Source organism: Pleurodeles waltl, chromosome 8, assembly GCF_031143425.1.
Source record: "Pleurodeles waltl isolate 20211129_DDA chromosome 8, aPleWal1.hap1.20221129, whole genome shotgun sequence".
Taxonomy (NCBI): Eukaryota; Metazoa; Chordata; class Amphibia; order Caudata; family Salamandridae; genus Pleurodeles; species Pleurodeles waltl.
This window is the reverse complement of record NC_090447.1, coordinates 1,202,157,022-1,202,178,228: the sequence shown is the minus strand read 5'-3', so window position 1 is coordinate 1,202,178,228 and position 21,207 is coordinate 1,202,157,022. Positions and strand designations below refer to the sequence as shown.

General features: G+C 44.2%; 1 protein-coding gene across 1 annotated transcript in view; it reads left to right on the top strand.

Annotated features, from left to right (window-relative positions):
* FREM2 (FRAS1 related extracellular matrix 2) overlaps positions 1 to 21,207 on the top strand; it is a 489,280-nt gene that overhangs the window by 210,290 nt on the left and 257,783 nt on the right. The window contains exon 3 of the mRNA XM_069205491.1: positions 17 to 163. Within this exon, the coding sequence (XP_069061592.1) occupies positions 17 to 163 (147 nt within the window). The remainder of the gene's footprint in view (positions 1 to 16; positions 164 to 21,207) is intronic.

The window sequence follows — 21,207 nt, the reverse complement described above, 5'->3', positions numbered from 1 at the left end:
TTTACTTCCTTTTCAGGAGGCAATAAGCTGAAGAATCAACATTTTCGCCTGAATTGGGCATGGATATCACTAGAGAGGGAGCACTACTTGGTAAATGAAGACGATAAATACCTTGAGGTCTTCCTGAAGCGCCGTGGATATTTGGGTGAAACCTCTTTTATAAGTAAGTGGGATTCCAAATTGTAGTGTTCAATGTTTATTCTAATTCAGTCTTAGAACACTCAGTCTCTGAAGTCACACAGTTCCAGTTTTGAGTCTTAGAGGGGACTTGAGGAGAAAGCAGAGTTAGTTGAGACTGCGACTGTAATCAGCTGTTGCTCCGCCGGGGTCTCTATTACCTTACCTAGAATAAATTCTACATGAAAGCTGAACTGGTGTGCGCATCTTCACTACACAAATGTACAATTCTGGTTAATTATTAAAGAACAACTGTTTATGACACCGTTTCTTACTAACCAGAAGAGAAGTTTCTATCCAAGTGCGGAATAGTAGTTTCAGAGTCAAGGTGGCAATTACGTTCAGCTAGTCTGAGGTTTTCGTCTCTTGTAGCAAACCACCGTGAAAAGTTTGCCTTCAGAATATGTGTTATTCTTTTTTGGTGTCCAGGCAAGTCTGTGTAAGACATTCAAATTGGCTGCAACACAGAAACAAGTATAAGCCTGTACCAGGAAGCTTGGCATTTTGTAGCTCAAGGTTTCCCTAAAACAGCCAGAAGTGAATGACTTGGCAGGTTTTATAATGACAGTACTAACTTTGTCTTGACCTCAGAAGCCATATCCAGAAGCATATCACTTTTATTCTGGGGAGTAACAATATGTTATATTTCCCAGTGATCTGTAAATGGAGAAAGCTGACTCTGAATACACCGTGACCTTGAATGGACACAAAGTGTGTTTGCAAACCTAGGTTGGTGACTTTGATCTAAAGCTTTGTTGCCCGTGTTAGATTGGTCCTCAGCTCTGCATGTGTGTCACACTTGTCACTCATGGGAAATTTGCATCATCCACATTCAAACATGAGTCTATAAATGACTGCCCACCCCAAGAAGTAATCACAACCGTTGTCATCCTACCAGGAGATATCAGCTATGTAGTACTTCCTGAACACAAGGCGCATATCCCCTGGCAGGATCTCTACATAATTTTAGCCAGGTGTGTAACATACAGATCTCCATATGTACAATGATGTCATCTTGTGCCATCATAAATTGTTGAATGGATTCAAGAAACATGGCAGCGTGAGACTCTATTTCTAGACAAAAGAGAAGTACCTGTGCTGGACTGGCGCCAAAACCAGTATCCTGGTGCTGAGGGACACAAATAGGAACATTATATCTTTTGATTTACCACAGGTTGTGGAAGGTGTCCCACACAAAGTGAAGAATCTTAACAATAATTATTCCTGCAGATAAATACAATAGTCAAGAGCATGCACATTTTACTTATGGCAATAAAGAAGGTCCACCCACCGTCAGAGTTCACTTTTTGGGTGGAACTCACAAGAGGTGTTTTCAGCCTTGCTTAGAAAATTACAACATTGAATATGTTGATTCACCCAGAACGAAGCAAGAGGCACTCTAATTTATCTAAAAAGTATCCAGACTCTGCACGTGCTACAAGGCACACAGTGTCAATGACCACAATTCCTGAAAAAGCAGACATTCTGTTGAAGACAGTTCACTGTAGACAAGAACAGCATAGGCTTATATCATGCACAACAGCTGAAAAAGCCTGTCACTTACTGTCATTCAAAATTCTTTGGTTATGCTACCCAAATCCTACCTTCCACCTCATATCAAGGCTTTCGTTTGTACTCCTCAATGTTTCCTTAATATCCAAATTGAATGTGGTTCTGTACATGTCTGCACTTCATAGTGGGAGACAAGCAGACAGCGTTATGGCAAATTCACAAATCAATTGGTCCAAGCAAACATGAGGGCAGTAGAGAAAATTGCGTGAAGCACAAAAAATGCAATTTTGTTTGGAAGGGCTCGGCATCCTTATATTTTTCTTCAAATATATATATTCCTTCAATACTTACTGAAATAGAGTTCCAAAGGGGCTCATCGTCTGGCTTTGTCAACTGTTACCTGTAGTTATGGATTAAAATTGGTGAGAGGAAATCTGCACCTTATGTGAATGCAAGTGTACTCACACTGACTGTCCACTTTCAGATTTTTCATCTTATCACTGTGTCTACCTTCTAAGACAATGTAAAATGTAAAAGTGCCTGTCTCATAGGACCATTAGAGCACTATCTTTCCTTTATGTATTTAAATTGCCCAGAACTAAACCATGGATGCACTTTCTTTGTAAGTCTTGCCTGCAATGCATGACTGTGGGTGTTCAAGCTAAAGAGATCCAGTAGGATTGGAATCATTGCTTGGTACTCTTGTTGTTGACTATAAAGGTTCTGAATTCCGGATGTTAATCAGTTACAGGTAGTTGTTATCAATGACAGTTATATAATGTGAGAGACCAGCAGTATCACTATACCATGTATAATATAGCCAGATATCTGTTTTTTACTGAATTGCGTTAAATTGAACTTCATTTTACATGTAAAGTTCCCATATTTTTCATTTTTGTTTCCTGGCACAAAATCAGCTTTTTAAGTAGGACAGCAGACACTCTTCCATGACTGCTGAAATGATGTCAGTGGCAGAGATGGTGGCAGTGCTGCCTACCTTGGTCCAAGACCCAGTGACGGCTGGAGTGCCATTTCCAAAGGTGTTACTACCCTCAGCAGTCGTAGGAGTATGTGACTTTGACACTTTTCTCCTGACAAAAGCCAAAAGAAAGTTTATGCTTCTTTGGCTTCAATGCGCAAGTGCGGGGAAGAAATCTGTCAGCTGGTCTTCTTCCCCTTCCACAGCCTCTTTCCCTTGATGGCTTATTAGTACATGAAAAGTATGTTTCTGCCAGTTTCATGACTGCCATCCGCACTCTGCTCATGTCCCATGCCGGCTTCTGCAACTCTGTCTATTGAAAACCTATGCATGGCTTCCCACTTCTCATTCAATGTTTCCACCTGCATGTCTTTGGATATGATTCTGCAACAATTATTCCCAATGCCACAGCTTTACTTTGATGTAACAATTAGTTATCCTTTCTCCTCATCTCACCTCAAAGCTACCACCACCCCAAACCACCTTATGATGCACATAGCACTACCCACCACCCAAGTGCATAGAGTGACTGCTTCCCTAACATCACAACAAAGGCTTATTAGGGAAGAGGGCTAATGTTCAGAACATAGAAGGAAGAGAGACAAGCTAGGACGGTCCTGAAAGGTGGGTATTTTTGACAAGGACCAATGCATCCTCACATTCAACACGGAATTTCCGACCTAACGAGGTAAAGGGAAAATGCTTTTTGAACTAATGCCCCCAAGCACATTTTTGTGCGTTTAGACAGTTATGAAGACCACCAGCCCCACAGTGATGCCCGGGGCATGAAAAAATAAGTCATCCAGTACCCTTGTGCACTAGTCAGGTGTCTCCTCCCATTCTATGCCTTAATCCCTTGTCCGCAGGCTCCGGTGCCTCAGCTCCTTCAGTTTTTTTGCCAGCCCTTGGCATTTGCTTTCTAGTCCAAAAAATTCTAGTTGTTTGCTTATTTCTAGTCTCAGCACTTGTTATTGTTTGAGTGGAGAAACCACTTGCCAGTCTTCAATTTCATCATTCTATTCTTGATTCATCCAGACTATCCCAGAGATATTGTAGTCATGGAACTCAATAATTCACTTTCAACAGCTTCTCAGATCATGTATTTCAAGCCCAGTGAGCTCAGTCGTTTTTTGCTTCATCGGAAAATGTCATCTGTCACCTGACCGTCCAAGGAAAGGTGAGAAAAAGCAGTACATAGGTATTTTCATGAAGTCAGAGGAAAACTAACCTTGTTGTCCTGATCCTTGAGGATTCTCGCTATTCTGGCCTGTAGTGAGACGCAAGGCCGGAATAGTAGGGGTGTGACCCTGTGCACTTATTTAACAAAAAAAGAAACCAGACACCTTCTATTTCTTGATATACATTTACATGAACAGGCCCTTTGGTGTCTGAGAAATGTAAATGAACTTAAGATTGTTGGTGCATTAGCACCCCCCATGTCTCAAGCCGCTTGAAGGAGGGTCTGAAGCTCCTGTGAGTTTCTCCACAAGTGCCTGCATGTGCTTCTCTCGCCAGCTGCCTGCTGCAAACTCTGTTCTGTGACTCCCACTCCGCCAGACATTTTTCTTATGTCTGTTGACAGTAAGTTCGCTTTAATGTTCATGCTTCCGTTTTATGTTTGAGAACTGTTGCAGTGTTTGGTACTGCCATCAAATCTTCTCTCAGAAATGGCTTGGGTTCTTGGTATAAAGTGGGTGGATGCAGCTTTCCCCTAGTGATAAGTACAGTCATCTCCTTCCGAAACAGGCATTGAGTTTAGACTCTCTGATGCTGCCTATCACCCGGTCACCACCCTATGTGACCTGTAAGTGCTTAAATGTACCGTTCAACAGGTAATGTTGTATGCTTTTTAGCACTACAGTAGTGGGGTTATAGGCTCAGCATGGGAGGAAGGGGCTTTTCACCTGCACTTTGATTTCTGAACTCTAGTTCCAGGAAGCCTTTTCTGGGTAGCAGTACGATTTCTAAGTTACCACATTATAGATTAACTTTCATTAATATGTTAAAAATGTCATTAAAAAATGAAGTTTTTTGGGTGAAAAAAATCCAATTTAAAAAGCGATGACCCCCAAGTTTGCGTTATGTTTCTACAGCAATTACCAGAATCCTTCAACATGTTTCAGAGCTCTAATTACCTACATCAGGAAAAAGAGGATTAACTCATTTCTGCTCATTTCACAACGAGCAGAGCAGTAAAACTGTTGGTGTTCAGAATACAATGCTTGTATCATATCAATAGTTGGTCAAATGGTCTCATTGGAACGAAAAGGGCAATAATACTTTCTTTCATGAGATTCATTAAGCCCCCGTTTTGGGGCATAATATTTAGTTTTTATAAATTCTCTCGTGGCTGGAACTGATTTTGAAATCATGACTTATACATGTTTAATATAACATAGATTTTATATCAATAATAAGTTTCCGCACTCATGATTATAAAAATAAAAATGCAATTATTAAATACAAAATGTAATACAACTATAAGAATGATCCCACCAATATTCTGATCTAACTGGGATTAAATAGTGAAAGAGACAAGTGTGTTGTAATTTTGTTTGACACAAACTAACACTGTGAAATGACATTGGTATGGCCCTTTCTGTAATGACTGGTCCTAAGAACGAAGCATCACACTTGCGGCCTTGCTATCTTGGCAGCAGCTGTCAAGCCACATATAAAAGGAGCGCTTTCCATTATGCCAGTGTGAACTGATTTGATCAAGCAGAGACCAGCATGTGCTGCTTGCTAGAAGTCCTCTGCAGCCGGCTCGTGCAATTCATTACACATTGGCATCAGTTTAAGGTGATGCAAGAGACGATGAAAGCTTCCCACTGAGTGCGAAAAGCCAAGAGGCAGAGTTGGCCGTGTTCTGAATTGTGGCACATTCAGTAGCTGTGCCTTCGAGGTTCAATGTTTTCATCATTTTACAACCTGACACAGAGGAATAATTAACATAATCGGAGTTAAAGGATCCGTTAATAAATACAAACGACTGCCGAGCCGAAAGTTATTAAAAACTACTATAACATGCCCACTGTACATGGCCCAGCATGAAGCAACTCGGGTCCCATTAGACAATTAGCAATGAGGAATATTTCTCATTTATCTAGAAAAACTCATGCGTAAACAGGTGACCGTCGGGCTTGAAATTATGGAATAGTTCGTGTGTTATGCTCATATCAGGAGCATGTCCTAAATCAATGATGGTGAAGTTTTCTTTGGATTTTGACTGTAATTTTTGTAACCACACACATTAACATCTTAACTTGAAGGTGGCTTCCAGTTTTTTTTTTCTTTTTAAATCAAATGAAGGGCGGATTTTTATTTTAAGTGCCAGGCTCCATGTTAATACTACACTAGAGGTGTGGCGGAATATTTACAGGAAAAATAGTATAGCTCCAAGTAATGGTGCCAGTTTGTATATTTTTAGATCTGGCTTGATAGCCCAGCTATTGCTGGACGTAATGTGATCAACAGGGGTGTAACAAGGCCTGGTTCCAGCATTCTGACTCCAGAAGGGCCGTGAGGGATCATGGATGGGCCATGAAGAATCATCCAGGAATGGGAAAAATGCAAACCTTTTACCTGTCATCTTGGCAGGTCGGGTGATCATTTCCCTGAGCTGTGCAGAGACTTTCCATTCTCTTTGACCTGGCAGTATTGGGTGCTTGCCTCCTCTCCCGTGTCATGCTCTCACTCCTTTAAGCAAGCAGTGACGATTTAGTCACAACTGTGGTCTCACAATTTGTTTAGACACCTGGCTGTTGTTAAATAAAATTGTTAAAGGATCTAACAAATGAGGTGGATAACTTGTCCACCTCCTGCTTGTGGTCTCAAAAGTGATATGGGGTTAGTACTCATTTTTTACTATTAGTTCTTACACTTTTCTTAAACGCTTCCTCAGTGCAAACTCTTTTAACCTTGTTTCTTTAATCCACACAGAATCTTACTGATCTCTTATGCACAACTACTGAGACACCATCCATCTAACCAAGGTTTACCTTGGATCACGAATCTCAATGGTGATGTAGTTCAGCCTATTATGTATCGCACCAGCGAATTACACATGTTGTTTTCCCTAAGTTACGTTCTTTGTAATCAAGCTTCGAAAAAATCATTAAAATGTTACTTGACATGCACGTCGAGTAATTTGAATTTATCTACTCGACCATAACTGTAATGTACTTGACCTGTAAACGGGTCTCAAATTGTGTGATCCTAGGCAAATATTTTAATTTACAGAGTCCCCTTTTTCTTCATTGTCAGAGGTCACTTGTGTTTCCGAGTACAGTATGGAATGCCCAGGGCTACACTAATGTACAGGTATTCCTACATCTGCCTTGACATCTCAGCTGTTGCATGACCTTATGTCACCAACAAAAAAAACTTTCTCTTTACTAATTAGAGACATGTTTAGGCTCCACTCACTTTTTGGTTTCCCTGAGTAGAGGGTTTCATTGGATCGAAATTGTATACGTCCACTAAAAGAGTACTTGCATCACCCTTTTTGGATTCTGGCAAACGTTATACTAAGTGTAGCAGGACTGAGTTGGTTAGGATGGCAAGTCAATGATCAAGGCTTTAGGCCCAATCTGTTTATAATGAAATGTTATAATACAGACATTAGATCCAAAATAATATGTTAAAGTCAATAGGCTTTGTTGGATTGTTATTATTTTATATTAATGCCTACAGATTGATATTTTGTTACATGGAATCTCACAGATTAGCATAGTAGGCTTTGGTGTTGGTGCCCTAATCTGACAAACCCCTGAAGTAGAAGGTTTTCACAGTGATGGGTTTTGTTAGGCCCTAATGAGAGAAGTTGTATATTGTTTTGCCAACTGTAATTCTGTAAACCCTGGAAGTAGAAAATGTTTGCTGTGATGATTCTTGTTAGTGCCCAATGAGAGGGGCTGTATATTGTTTTGCCAACTTTGATCCTGTAATATATGCAAATATATACCTGTGTGCATGACAGTTGGCAGTTTATGTGAACTTCAGTGGGCCTGTGTTGGATATGGGATTAAGCAAACTGTAAAGGCTGTAGGCCTTATCGGGTCACTGGGAAACAGTGTGTCAGATTCCTTAGTCGTGATCTTAATGAAAGGTTGTGACAAACCAAGTAGGCCTGACTTACTTAATGCGAAAAAACTTGTGTAATATGCAATATTCTTTTAAGTGTGGATTGTTATTACACTGTGCTAAAGCCTGTAGGCAGGCGTTTTGTTGCACAGAATATCGCAGCTATGGTAGTAGGTATTGGTTTTGGTGTTGGTGACACACCTGAACAAACATAGGGCATAGAAGATTTGCACTACAGTAATCCTTAATAGGCTATATTAGCAAGGATTTTATATTGTTTTGACTACTGTACTTTTGTACATATTTGGAATATTATTACGATGTACCTGAGGATTGATTTGTGGGAGAGCTTATGCTCACACAGTAGGTTTGAGTTGGTGATGAGGCAAGCTAATGATTAAGTTTATACGTCTGATTGTTTGGTAGAGAGAGTTATGATATAACAGAAGGAATGGCACATTTATTTTGAAAAACATATGCTAAATTTAATAGGCATTTAAAGGTGGATTGCGAATCTCGCCATTAAAGCCTACGGATAGGTATTTTGCTATATGAAATCTCACAGATTACCTTAGTTGGATAGTGTTTTGGTTTATGTTAACCCCTCTGACAAACCATGGGTATAGAGCTCTTGCACTGTGAGAGTCCTTGTTAAGCCCTCTATGGAGAGAGAGTATTTTGCTCTGTTAAATCTAATTCTGTGTTCATATGTAATTTTATACTTGTACGCCTATGGTTTCCTTGCGGGAAAGATTAAACTCAATCCTGTAGCCTGAGTTTGTTATGATAACAGCTATAGGCCTGACTGGGGCACTAGAATATTTTTTTTCAGATGTCATGGGTTTGAGCTGTTTACTATAGTTAAACGTTATGACAAAAGCAGTATGCCTCATTTATTTATTGTGTAATACATATGCTAAAACCAATAGGCCTTTCAAGGGTGGATGCTTGTTTTGTTACAAAAACTGCACAGATTACCTCTGGAGAAAACGACTTCAGTGTTGGTTATCCACTCTAACAAACCCTAGGGGTCAAAGATTTGCACTGTAATACTTCTTGCTAGGATCTCTTCGGAAGATTTAGCTGCCTGCCAGTATCTTGTAATTTAAATTTTTTTTTTAATAATGTATACATCCACATATATTAAATATATATCCATATAGATACATAGAGGGTCTTTAGGGCAGACTTCTTTTTCCATTGGCCTGTCTGAATGCCATTTACACTCTGCGCCTATCCATGGCAGCGTACTGCATGGTATAATGGTTCAGTTCATCAATCATTGGCACTCCTGCTATGCAAGAGATGGCATTATGTTGATAACATGAATACATCCACCAGAAAGTGAGTGTGCTTCGGTGTCAGGGCTGGTCCATGTGTTTTCCATTGTCTCGTTTTATTGTTCTTCTTTCACTAATTCGCTTGCCTTTTTTTATTTACATTTTTTAAGAGGATACTACATCTCCTTAGGGTGACTGCAAACATGAGTCAGTGGCTAGATATTGATTGATGAGTGCAAAGATAAGCGACAAAGTGCATGTATGATCACTTACTGAGTGCTAAAACCCTTTGGTGTCACAAAAGGCACTTCTGTTCTTAAGCCAGACCTTTTGGCATTGCCAGTGCTTGTCATGTTTCTTAATGGTAAAAAAAAATAAAGCAGCATTTCTTGTAATTACTGGCATAATACTTAGCAAGTAAGTCATTGATGTGCACTGTCTTTTTTAGAGAGAACACTGGAATAAAAATAATGTTCATGCCAAAGGATGCATCCTTAGAAAAACCTACATACTTGTCATCATTTGTGGGATTTCTCCATTTAGAAGGGGCTCTCATATGTTATCCAGCTATCTGTCCAATCCCAGTTTCACTTGACAGATACGACAACTGTATCACTATTCCTTACAGAGTTTTATCACATGATGTATTTTGTAATGTTCATTGTTTAATTTGAAGGAGCTAGCACTTAAGTTAGTATAAGCCAGGCTATGATCAGGAGCAATACATTGAAGGTTGCTCCTCTTAGAATTATGCAGGTTTTCTTGGCTTATATTATTATTATTATTATTATTATTATTATTATTATTATTATTAATATAATAACTGTTATTATTGTTATTTACATTATTATTTACATTAACCCAGTAAGTGGGGTCATCGGTCAATGTTCAAGAGCATCATTCCCTCCCCAGAGCATCTGTTGGCCATTGAGTAGTCAGGTAGCCTTTTATTTTTTTTCCCCATCAAGCTACTCAGGAAGAGCTTTCCGAGCAGCCTGATTGTTTTTTTTTGGTTACATTTACTGCCATGACGATCAGCACTCAAGGCACACACACATTACAGTAAACTGAAAGTAAAATGAGCTGATGGGAGATGTATTGTTGGAAAGGGGAGAATCTCCCCTTTCCAAAAGTACCCCTGCCCAGTGAATCCCTGCCTGTTTACCGCTACAGGAGAGCGATCCCCAAGCAGGGATCCACCTAGGTCATTCCCAACCCCAAATAATGGGGCAAAAGTCTTTCTGTTCCATCTGGGGGTCAGGTGGGGGTAATTACCCCTATTGGTCCCTCAGGGGGACAGAAAACCTACTAGACACCTGGGAAAAGTATTTCTGTTTTAAATATAGAAAATATAGGAATAGGGGCTACCCACCATGACCATGGCTATACCTCCACCCCACTTAAATGTGGCACCAGTCTTTCTGTGCATCCTGGGGGTAATGACTCCCAATCTGCCCCTGGGGGAGGAGCTGAAAGCCCACTAGACAACAGTTTTTTTTTAAATAAAAATATTGGGGCGGAGGCTGCCAAGAATGGGCATAGCCATGCCCCCCCACCAAGTAAATGGGACACCCATTTTTCTGCCCCTGAGGGAGCATATGTGGGCAATTACACCTGATCTGCCCCTAGAGAAAACTCACTGGATGCTAGGGAACATTTTTGTTCAAAAGAATATAGGGGTGGGGGCTGCCTACCATGGCTATGGCTATGCCCCACCCCACTAAATGGAGCAACTGTCCTCTTGCCCCCCCCCGGAGGCAGGTGGGGTAAATAGCCTGATGTGCCCTCAACGGGGATCAGAAAGCCCATTAGACACCAGGGTTTATTCCCCCCCCAGCCTCAGTGGGATCAAAAGTGTTTTTCTGCCCACCTGGGTGCAGAAAGCACATAGCAGGCTTGTCCCAATTGATAGGCTTTCCCCATAAGTGCCCCCAGGGGATAGAAAATCCATGTGACACCAGGTAGTTTGCCTTTAGAGCAAAAGAATGTGGTATGGCCATTCCACTCTGGCAGTTGCCACACTCCACCTCAAGAGCAACAAACCGGTCTTCCGCCTCAGTTGGCAGACAGGAGATGTGTCCTCAATTTGCTCCTGGGGGGGGGGGAGAAGGCCCACTTTATGGCAGGAATCTATATTTTTAATAAAATTATGGGATGGGTCTTGCCTAGCCTAACATCAGGCCCCACCCTCACCCTTAAAACATCAACAGTCTTTCTGCTCCCTGTTGGACTTTTGCTTATGCAGGGTCATCCCCAGACTTTTTTGCCTCCTGCCTCCTATATTTTTCTGACATGTTGCTGTTGGCTTTTCAACTCTGAGCACTTTACCACTGCTAACCAGTGCTAAAGTGCATATGCTCTCCTGTTTAAATTGTATGTAAGTGGTTTATCCATGATTGGCATATTTGATTTACTAGTAAGTCCCTAGTAAGGTGCACTAGAGGTGCCAGGGCCTGTAAATCAAATGCTACTAGTGGGCCTGCAGCACTGGTTGTGCCACCCACATAAGTAGCTCTGTAATCATGTCTCAGACCTGCCACTGCAGTGTCTGTGTGTGTATTCTTACACTGTAAATTCGACTTGGCAAGTGTACCCACTTGCCAGGCCTAAACCTTCCCTCTCCTTACATGTAAGGCACCCCTAAGGTATGCCCTAGGTAGCCCCAAGGGCAGGGTGCAGTGTATGGATAAGGTAGGACATATAGTAATGTGGTTTATATGTCCTGACAGTGAAATACTGCCAATTTCGTTTTCACTGTTGCAAGGTCTGTCTCTCTCATAGGATAATATGGGGGCTACCTTTAAATATGATTAAAGTGTAGATTCCCCTAGAGAAGAGATGGACAGGTGGAGTTTGGGATCCCTGAACTCACAATTTAAAAATGCATCTTTTAGTAAAGTTGATTTTGAGATTGTGAGTTTGGAAATGCCACTTTTAGAAAGTGAGCATTTTCTTGCTTAAACCATTCTGTGACTCTGCCTTGTTTGTGGATTCCCTGTCTGGGTCAGTTGACAGTTGGGTTGTTTTTCACCTCACCCCAGACAGTGACACAAAGGGAGCTGGGGTGTGATCTGCATTCCTGATTAGCCATCTCTGCTAGGAGGGAGGGGTGGAGTGGTCACTCTCATCTGAAAGGACTGTGCCTGCCTCTGACAATGCTGTCTCCAGCCCCCTGGTGTGTGTCTGAGGCCTTGCCTGGGCAAGGCAGGATCTCACAAAAAGGTGTGAGTCCCCTTTGAAGAAAGGTGACTTCAAAGACTAAAGTGGGTATAAGAAGGGCACCCAAACTTACAAACTTTAGAAACACTTCTGGAATCAAGGGGAACCTCTGCCTGGAGAAGAGCTGATCGCTGAGGAACAAGTGCTGCCCTGCCTGTGACTGTGCTTTGTGGAGCTTTCCTGCAGTGCTGCTTCTGCCAGAGTAAGAGGGCAAAGACTGGACTTTGTGTGCCTTCCATCTTGAAGAAGAAATCTCCAAGGGCTTGATGTAGAGCTTGCCTCCTGTTGTTGAAGTCTCAGGGATAGCAAAGACTTCTTCCTGCCAGCACCTGGAGTCTCTGGAGAGACCCCTACTCTGCTCTGTGGTGCCCTTCCAGTTCCTGGGACCCTGAAAGGAGAGGCTGGCAGCCCAAGGACAAAAATACACGCACCGAGCGCCGTGCGGAGAAAAGATCGACGCGAATCCGATCGCGGCTGAGAAAACGACGCGACGCCGGCTCCGCAGCTGAGAAACGACGCCGCAGGAAACGCGACCGGAGAATCGACGCCCGGAGCAGGAGAAACGACGCGCAGCATCGCTGACGAAGGCTGAGAGATCGCAACCTGCGCCGCGGGACTTTCGGACCGTCGCGTGGCTGGCTGTTTCGACGCGCATCGCCGTGCCGAGTTGTTTTCGACGCATATAACCGTGCAGGGTTATTTTCGACGCGCACCGCCCGTGCGGGGTTATTTTTGACGCAAACCAGGTACATTTACACGCTAGCAGCGCTAGTGTGTTGTTACAACTACCTAAAGACTCTTTTTATTTTAAACCTTTAAAAAATCATAACTTGACTTGTGTATGTTGGATTTTTGTCGTTTTGGTCTTGTTTTGTCTAGATAAATATTTCCTATTTTTCTAAACTGGTGTTGTGTCATTTTGTAGTGTTTTCATTAAGTTACTGTGTGTGTTGGTACAAATACTTTACGCCCAGCACTCTGAGGTTAAGCCTACTGCTCTGCCAAGCTACCAAGGGGGTAAGCAGGGGTTAGCTGAGGGTGATTCTCTTTTATCCTAACTAGAGTGAGGGTCCTTGCTTGAACAGGGGGTAACCTGACTGTCAACCAAAGACCCCATTTCTAACATTGGTGACCAGCGGTCGGGATTTGGACTTGTATTTGTGCTTGACATACAGTAATTAAGTGTACACTACTGTTTTGATCTCAGACCACTACGTGACCACATACTACTTGTCTTGTGATTCTGCTTTTTGTTCTCTGATGTCCTCCTGGAAGTATTGATGATATTTTTGGACTTTGTTTTTTTGGTTGTGAAGCCTTTGCAGAATGGAAGTCAATTTCTGGCACCTATTTATGTATAAAAAGTGGCAGCTTAAAGCATTTTGCATGGAAAGGGGACTGGCTGTGAACAAGAAATCCAGAAGGGAGGATCTTGAGTCAGCCCTGTTTCAGTATGAATTGAAACGTTGTCAGGCAACACCACCAAATGAGTCTGAGGAGGATGACTACTCCGAAGAGGAGGGAACAGAAAGAGATGAGTGGCTCCTAGCTCGAATCCGGAGTCTGGAAGAGCTAGATGCAGAGCTTGAGAGGGCTGAGGAGCAGAGAGCCTTAGTCCTGGAAAAAGAAAGGATTGCAGCTCAAGAGCTGAGCTGTGAGGAGCTGAAGCTGGAGGCCATGAGGGCTGAATCCAGTTCAGATGGTGGCAGCAAAAATCTTGTATCCAGTGATGCTGCAGAAGTGCACATGCCCAGAGAGGTGGTGCCCTACTTGAAGGAGGGAGTTAACACACGCCAGGAGGTTCAGGGGTATGAGGTAGCTCCAGTGATGCACAGGGTCCCTGAGGTGGATTGGGGAACTGGTATGGGGAGTCATATTCCTACTGGTGGGAGGGACACTCTACTGACTCTAGTTGAGAGTGACAGGGAGAGGGGTTCCCCCCAGGTAGAAGTCCTGGTTATGGAGTGTGAAAACATCCCAGAAGAGTGTGGGTTGAGTGTCAGGGACAGTCAGGTACTGTCTCACCAGTCTCAGGAGGGTGATGTGGGGTGCTTTTTCAAAGCAGAGTCACTGGATGGTTGGGTGAAGGGTACTTTGGTTAATTCATGTGAGGGGCTGAGTGATGTAATTGCTGGAGAGCATATGTCTAGTCCTTATTTTCCAGAGCTATGCCAACACCAGGTGGAGTGTGAGTTCTCTGACCCCAGGGAGCTTACAATGGAGGCAGACTTCTGGGTGAGTACCAGAGAGTCTGAAGAGGCATTTGGGGGTGCTCCTGAGAGGAGTGGTCTAGGTAGTTCCCAACCAGGTGAGGTAGGGAAGGATTGTAGTGTCCCAGGTAGGTCCCAGTGTAGTGGGATGGGTGAGGGACCCCATGTCCAGTCTCAGAGGAGAGGGAATGGGGATGGGTTGAGGCCCAAGGTGCCCGAGATCCGGTCCCAGGTCCTGGAGGGTTCCCTGCGGGAACACCAGGAGGGGAGCCTAGCCTGTACCATAGGGCCATCTGTTGAGGGAGACCCCACAGTGTCAGGAGAACTTGGGGGGGCGGCTGTAGCCAGCGTCCCACCAGTTCTGGTGTCTGGCAGTACCACTCCTAGTGAGGGGGTGCAGAAGTCCAGACAGAGGGTTGCGAGGGGGTTGCGGACCCCAGTGGAGAACCTGGAGGGTCAGGGGTCAGCTCTGAGAGCAGAGCCCCCCATGAATGACCTTGGTGAGACCATTTCTGGGTTGGGGGGAATCCAGACTCTGTCAGATGGGCAGAGGTCAGGAGACCTGCGCCAGCCAGACTCTTGTGTGGCCCTTCGGGACAGTGTGTCCCTTGAGGGGGGTAAGTGTGCCCCCCTGGAAGTCCTGGTGTGCCAGGCAATGGTTCAACCGCAGGGTGGTGACTCTGGGTTGAATGATCAGGTTCAGGGGGTAAACTCTGACCTGATGGGGGGTAAGTGTGCTCCCAAGGAAGTCCTGGTGTGCCAGGCAGTGGTTCAACCGCAGGGTGGTGACTCTGGGTTGAATAATCAGGTTCAGGGGATAAACTCTGACCTGATGGGGGGTAAGTGTGCTCCCCAGGAAGTCCTGGTGTGCCAGGCAGTGGTTCAACCGCAGGGTGGTGACCCTGGGTTGGATGACCAGGTTCAGAGGGTAAACTCTGACCTGGTAGGGGGTAGGTATGCCCCCCAAGAAGTCCTGGTTTGCCAGGCAGTGATCCAGTCTGTGGGTACAGGCCCTGGATTGGGAGGCCAGGTTAAGGGTGTCCCCCCTGACCTGGAGGAAGGGGCTACTGCTAACAGTGCCCCTACCATGTTGTCTTCTGGGGGGGCCGCTCCTAGTTGGGTGGTTCAGGACCCCAGAAGAGAGGGCAGGGGGAGGGAAGCCTCACCCCTGGCCCTGGTCCAACCTGAAGGTACAGACCCCAGGTTGGAGGATCAGTTGCAGGTTAACATCCCTGCACTGATGGAAGAATTGTGCAGGACTGCTTCTACAAGCACCCTGACAGTTTTTGACTCTGGGGGTGCCGCTTCTGCAGGGAGGGTACAGAGCCCCAGAGGGGAGGACCAGGGTCAGGTTGTCATCCCTGACCTGGTGGAAGAGAGAGTGGTCAAAGGGTGCCAGGCACCTGGGGCTACCACCCCCCACTCTCCACAGTCACAGTGGTTAGAGAGGCCTGAGGTCGGGCTCTCATCCCTGACAGTTGTCTGGGGCCACTGTGGCTTGCTGTCCTGGTGGACAGAGTTGCCCCTGGGGGGGGAAGGACGAGAGTCACACCCCAGGGGTGGAGTGGGCAACACCATTGTGTTGGCCCTGGTGGTACTATCTGCCCATTGCAATACATCTGTGAGCAAAGTAAAGTTAGGTGTTGCACAGATGGTGTCTGTAGATGTGGAGAAGGGTTCCCCATGGGTTAGCTTAGTGGGCCCTGAGAGTATGGACAGAGGGATCCAACTGGAGTCAGGAAGGCGTAGAACTGGAGCATGCCCCTGCTGTTGTGGGCCTGGGTCCCTGTTCTATCGCCCCAATCAGGGAAGTACATCAAGGTATTGATTGTTCTCCCCTGGCTTTAGGCTGGTAGGGGGTCGTGTTGGACTTTTGCTTATGCAGGGTCATCCCCAGACTTTTTTGCCTCCTGCCTCCTATATTTTTCTGACATGTTGCTGTTGGCTTTTCAACTCTGAGCACTTTACCACTGCTAACCAGTGCTAAAGTGCATATGCTCTCCTGTTTAAATTGTATGTAAGTGGTTTATCCATGATTGGCATATTTGATTTACTAGTAAGTCCCTAGTAAGGTGCACTAGAGGTGCCAGGGCCTGTAAATCAAATGCTACTAGTGGGCCTGCAGCACTGGTTGTGCCACCCACATAAGTAGCTCTGTAATCATGTCTCAGACCTGCCACTGCAGTGTCTGTGTGTGTATTCTTACACTGTAAATTCGACTTGGCAAGTGTACCCACTTGCCAGGCCTAAACCTTCCCTCTCCTTACATGTAAGGCACCCCTAAGGTATGCCCTAGGTAGCCCCAAGGGCAGGGTGCAGTGTATGGATAAGGTAGGACATATAGTAATGTGGTTTATATGTCCTGACAGTGAAATACTGCCAATTTCGTTTTCACTGTTGCAAGGTCTGTCTCTCTCATAGGATAATATGGGGGCTACCTTTAAATATGATTAAAGTGTAGATTCCCCTAGAGAAGAGATGGACAGGTGGAGTTTGGGATCCCTGAACTCACAATTTAAAAATGCATCTTTTAGTAAAGTTGATTTTGAGATTGTGAGTTTGGAAATGCCACTTTTAGAAAGTGAGCATTTTCTTGCTTAAACCATTCTGTGACTCTGCCTTGTTTGTGGATTCCCTGTCTGGGTCAGTTGACAGTTGGGTTGTTTTTCACCTCACCCCAGACAGTGACACAAAGGGAGCTGGGGTGTGATCTGCATTCCTGATTAGCCATCTCTGCTAGGAGGGAGGGGTGGAGTGGTCACTCTCATCTGAAAGGACTGTGCCTGCCTCTGACAATGCTGTCTCCAGCCCCCTGGTGTGTGTCTGAGGCCTTGCCTGGGCAAGGCAGGATCTCACAAAAAGGTGTGAGTCCCCTTTGAAGAAAGGTGACTTCAAAGACTAAAGTGGGTATAAGAAGGGCACCCAAACTTACAAACTTTAGAAACACTTCTGGAATCAAGGGGAACCTCTGCCTGGAGAAGAGCTGATCGCTGAGGAACAAGTGCTGCCCTGCCTGTGACTGTGCTTTGTGGAGCTTTCCTGCAGTGCTGCTTCTGCCAGAGTAAGAGGGCAAAGACTGGACTTTGTGTGCCTTCCATCTTGAAGAAGAAATCTCCAAGGGCTTGATGTAGAGCTTGCCTCCTGTTGTTGAAGTCTCAGGGATAGCAAAGACTTCTTCCTGCCAGCACCTGGAGTCTCTGGAGAGACCCCTACTCTGCTCTGTGGTGCCCTTCCAGTTCCTGGGACCCTGAAAGGAGAGGCTGGCAGCCCAAGGACAAAAATACACGCACCGAGCGCCGTGCGGAGAAAAGATCGACGCGAATCCGATCGCGGCTGAGAAAACGACGCGACGCCGGCTCCGCAGCTGAGAAACGACGCCGCAGGAAACGCGACCGGAGAATCGACGCCCGGAGCAGGAGAAACGACGCGCAGCATCGCTGACGAAGGCTGAGAGATCGCAACCTGCGCCGCGGGACTTTCGGACCGTCGCGTGGCTGGCTGTTTCGACGCGCATCGCCGTGCCGAGTTGTTTTCGACGCATATAACCGTGCAGGGTTATTTTCGACGCGCACCGCCCGTGCGGGGTTATTTTTGACGCAAACCAGGTACATTTACACGCTAGCAGCGCTAGTGTGTTGTTACAACTACCTAAAGACTCTTTTTATTTTAAACCTTTAAAAAATCATAACTTGACTTGTGTATGTTGGATTTTTGTCGTTTTGGTCTTGTTTTGTCTAGATAAATATTTCCTATTTTTCTAAACTGGTGTTGTGTCATTTTGTAGTGTTTTCATTAAGTTACTGTGTGTGTTGGTACAAATACTTTACGCCCAGCACTCTGAGGTTAAGCCTACTGCTCTGCCAAGCTACCAAGGGGGTAAGCAGGGGTTAGCTGAGGGTGATTCTCTTTTATCCTAACTAGAGTGAGGGTCCTTGCTTGAACAGGGGGTAACCTGACTGTCAACCAAAGACCCCATTTCTAACACTCCCCTGCAGACTAAAGCATCCCATCTCAATGGCAAGCCAGAGGACATTTGGTTTTTAAATAGACCAGGAGAGGGTGGCTAACTCCCAATATCATCCCACTTGAAATGGTAAACGTCTGCCCTTTTTGGGCTTGGGTAGGCTGCCACCTGGAAAAACCTACCAGACCCAAAACTGTTCTGAAAACTAGACATCCCGAGGATTCAAGGGTGGTGTGTTGTGCTTGCATCCCACACCATTTTCTAGCCCACAATTCCCTGCAAACCCCAAACATTGTCTAAAAACATAAATGTTCCTCACATTTCTGTGACACAAACTTCTGGAATCTGTTGGGAGCATCAGATGCCCTACCACACAGCATTCCCCCACATCTTCTAAAAAACACGGTACCTCACTTTTGTGGATGGGTCAAGAGACCTTCATGCAAAAGGCCATAAAGTGGTATGTGGAGAGATCAACAGTAGGGATAGCTGTGAGATTTGGGGCCATGCTTGGCTGCTACCCACTGAAACCTACCAACCACAGATGTTTTTGAAACTAGACAACCAGTGGATTACAGGGTGGGGTGCCTTGATTGAATCCCACAAGGTTTTCTTACCCACAATGTCCTGCAATCCTAATACCTTGCCTGAAATCATGCATTTTCATTACATTTCTTTGATGGAAACTTTGGGAATACGTGGGAATCCACAATATTCCTACCACCTAGCATTGCCCCACTTGTGCGAGTTAAAACGCCTACCACCTATGTGGATGGACCTAGTAACCGCAACAGGAACAGATCAAATCTAGGTCAGTGGGATTCCCCTTGCAAGGTCAAGGGGACAAATAACCACTGCTCCAAAACTCCAAATCCTGTGCCCGTTTCAGAAATACATAGGTTTCTTTGATACACATCACACTACATATTTCACCATATGAATTGGTCTGTACTCAATGCACAATGAAAACCCATTGTACATTGCAGCTCAGTTGCTGGCTCTGGGTACTTCAGGTTCTTAAAGAACCTACAAACCATAGATACCCACAACCAAAGTGTCTAGCAAACGTAATGGTCTTCTGCTTTTGGAACTCGGCCATTGTGATAAAACGTTGCAGATTAAAACATTGTAACAAATAGCTGTTGTTGTTTTTTCTACTCATTTTCAATATTTCTTTATTTCAATAGTGGGTTTCTTTGGGAGAAAGTTAAATGATCTAACCACTTTTTGAATTCTACTTTTATATACTTTCCTGGATCACCCATGGGCTTCACATTGGTTTTGACCACAAACTGGAAGTAGGTTGAAAGCACAAAAAATAGGAACAAGCATTTGCAATGTAATGGTCTCGCGTTTTCTCGAGTTAGAGCTATTAGCATTCTAAATTCCTAACTGGACTTTTCTTGCCACATAAATTGAAAATGAAAAGTAAAACAGTTGACATAAGCAAGTCAATTAAAAGTGCCATGGCCACCATAAGCGTGAGTGTGAAGGAGAGACACAAAAGGAAAAAGAAGTTCACTCACAGTCAAACGTATCGGCAAACGTGCAATTATCCATGTAACGGAGTCAGTCCCAAAGCGGTAACAAAACCACCAAAGGCGGGACAAATGTAAAGCATTTACCAATGTCATCAAATAATTTTTTTAAGGCAAGTCCATGAACGAGTGAAAGTGATGGGCGTGAGGTGGGCGTGGTTAAAAACCCACATAGATACCAACACATCAGAAAAGTAGAGCTTGTGCACTGTTATGCTCGGCCTAAAAATGGGGTACACCTTCGAAAAATGCCAAAACTGTGGTAAAAAATTTTTTTTTTGATTTAGGTCTGTATGTTTCTGGAAGCTGGGAAGATTGTGACTTTAGCACAGCAAACCGTTTATTGATGCCTTTTAGGGAAAAAAAATAGACACTTTAATCCAGAGCACTTTTTTCCTGTTTTTCCCAAAGAACTCCAAACTTAGCTACATTTTGACTATTTTCACTGCCCCTCCAAGGGAATCCACAAACCCTGGGTACCTTTTGAATCCCAGGGATTTTGGGAAAAAGGGTGCAAATTTGGCATGGCTATGTGGATTAAAAGTTATGGAGGACTAATCACGAACTACCGCCAAATAGCCAAAAATGGCTCCACACTTGGAGGTGGTGGGTTCCAGCAGTTAAGGGGTTAAAATTTATGTTATTAACATTGTTTTTCTTATTGTTGTTATTATTATTATTGGATTTATAAAGTGTGAATCTCACTGCTTGGTTAGTGGAGTGCTTCACATAGAACGACAAGTTGCATAAAAATAGCTAGCAGCACAGACAGAATGAGCCTTTGTTTGTAGAGGAGAATAAACATAGACCAACTAGTTGACAAGAACAAATAACAGCTTTACATTTTTAAATCCTGGGCTTCTGTCAGCAACAGGATAGACCCTGCAATCATTTTAATCTTCCCGGAATAAGGCAGTTTCTTATTCCAAATACACCACGCAATTGACGCTTCAAATGCTCCTGACAAAGTGAAAAGGTGCATTGAAGGAATTGTGATTCTGAGAAACATGTTTTTTTGTGAGTGAGCTGTCCCTGTACTTATTCACTGACATGTTCTTTCGATGTCCTTGCCTGCCTTGTAACTTTTACTTTGACGTCTCAGTGACTTTGCTCATTGACTTGTTCTGCAGTTTGGTCAGTTATTTCCTGATGCCTGATGCCTTGTTTTTTTCTGTGCGTAGTTAAGTATGCTGCTTTGCGAAGTGTATGATGCAGTTCTCTGTGACTCGTCACTTGATTTACC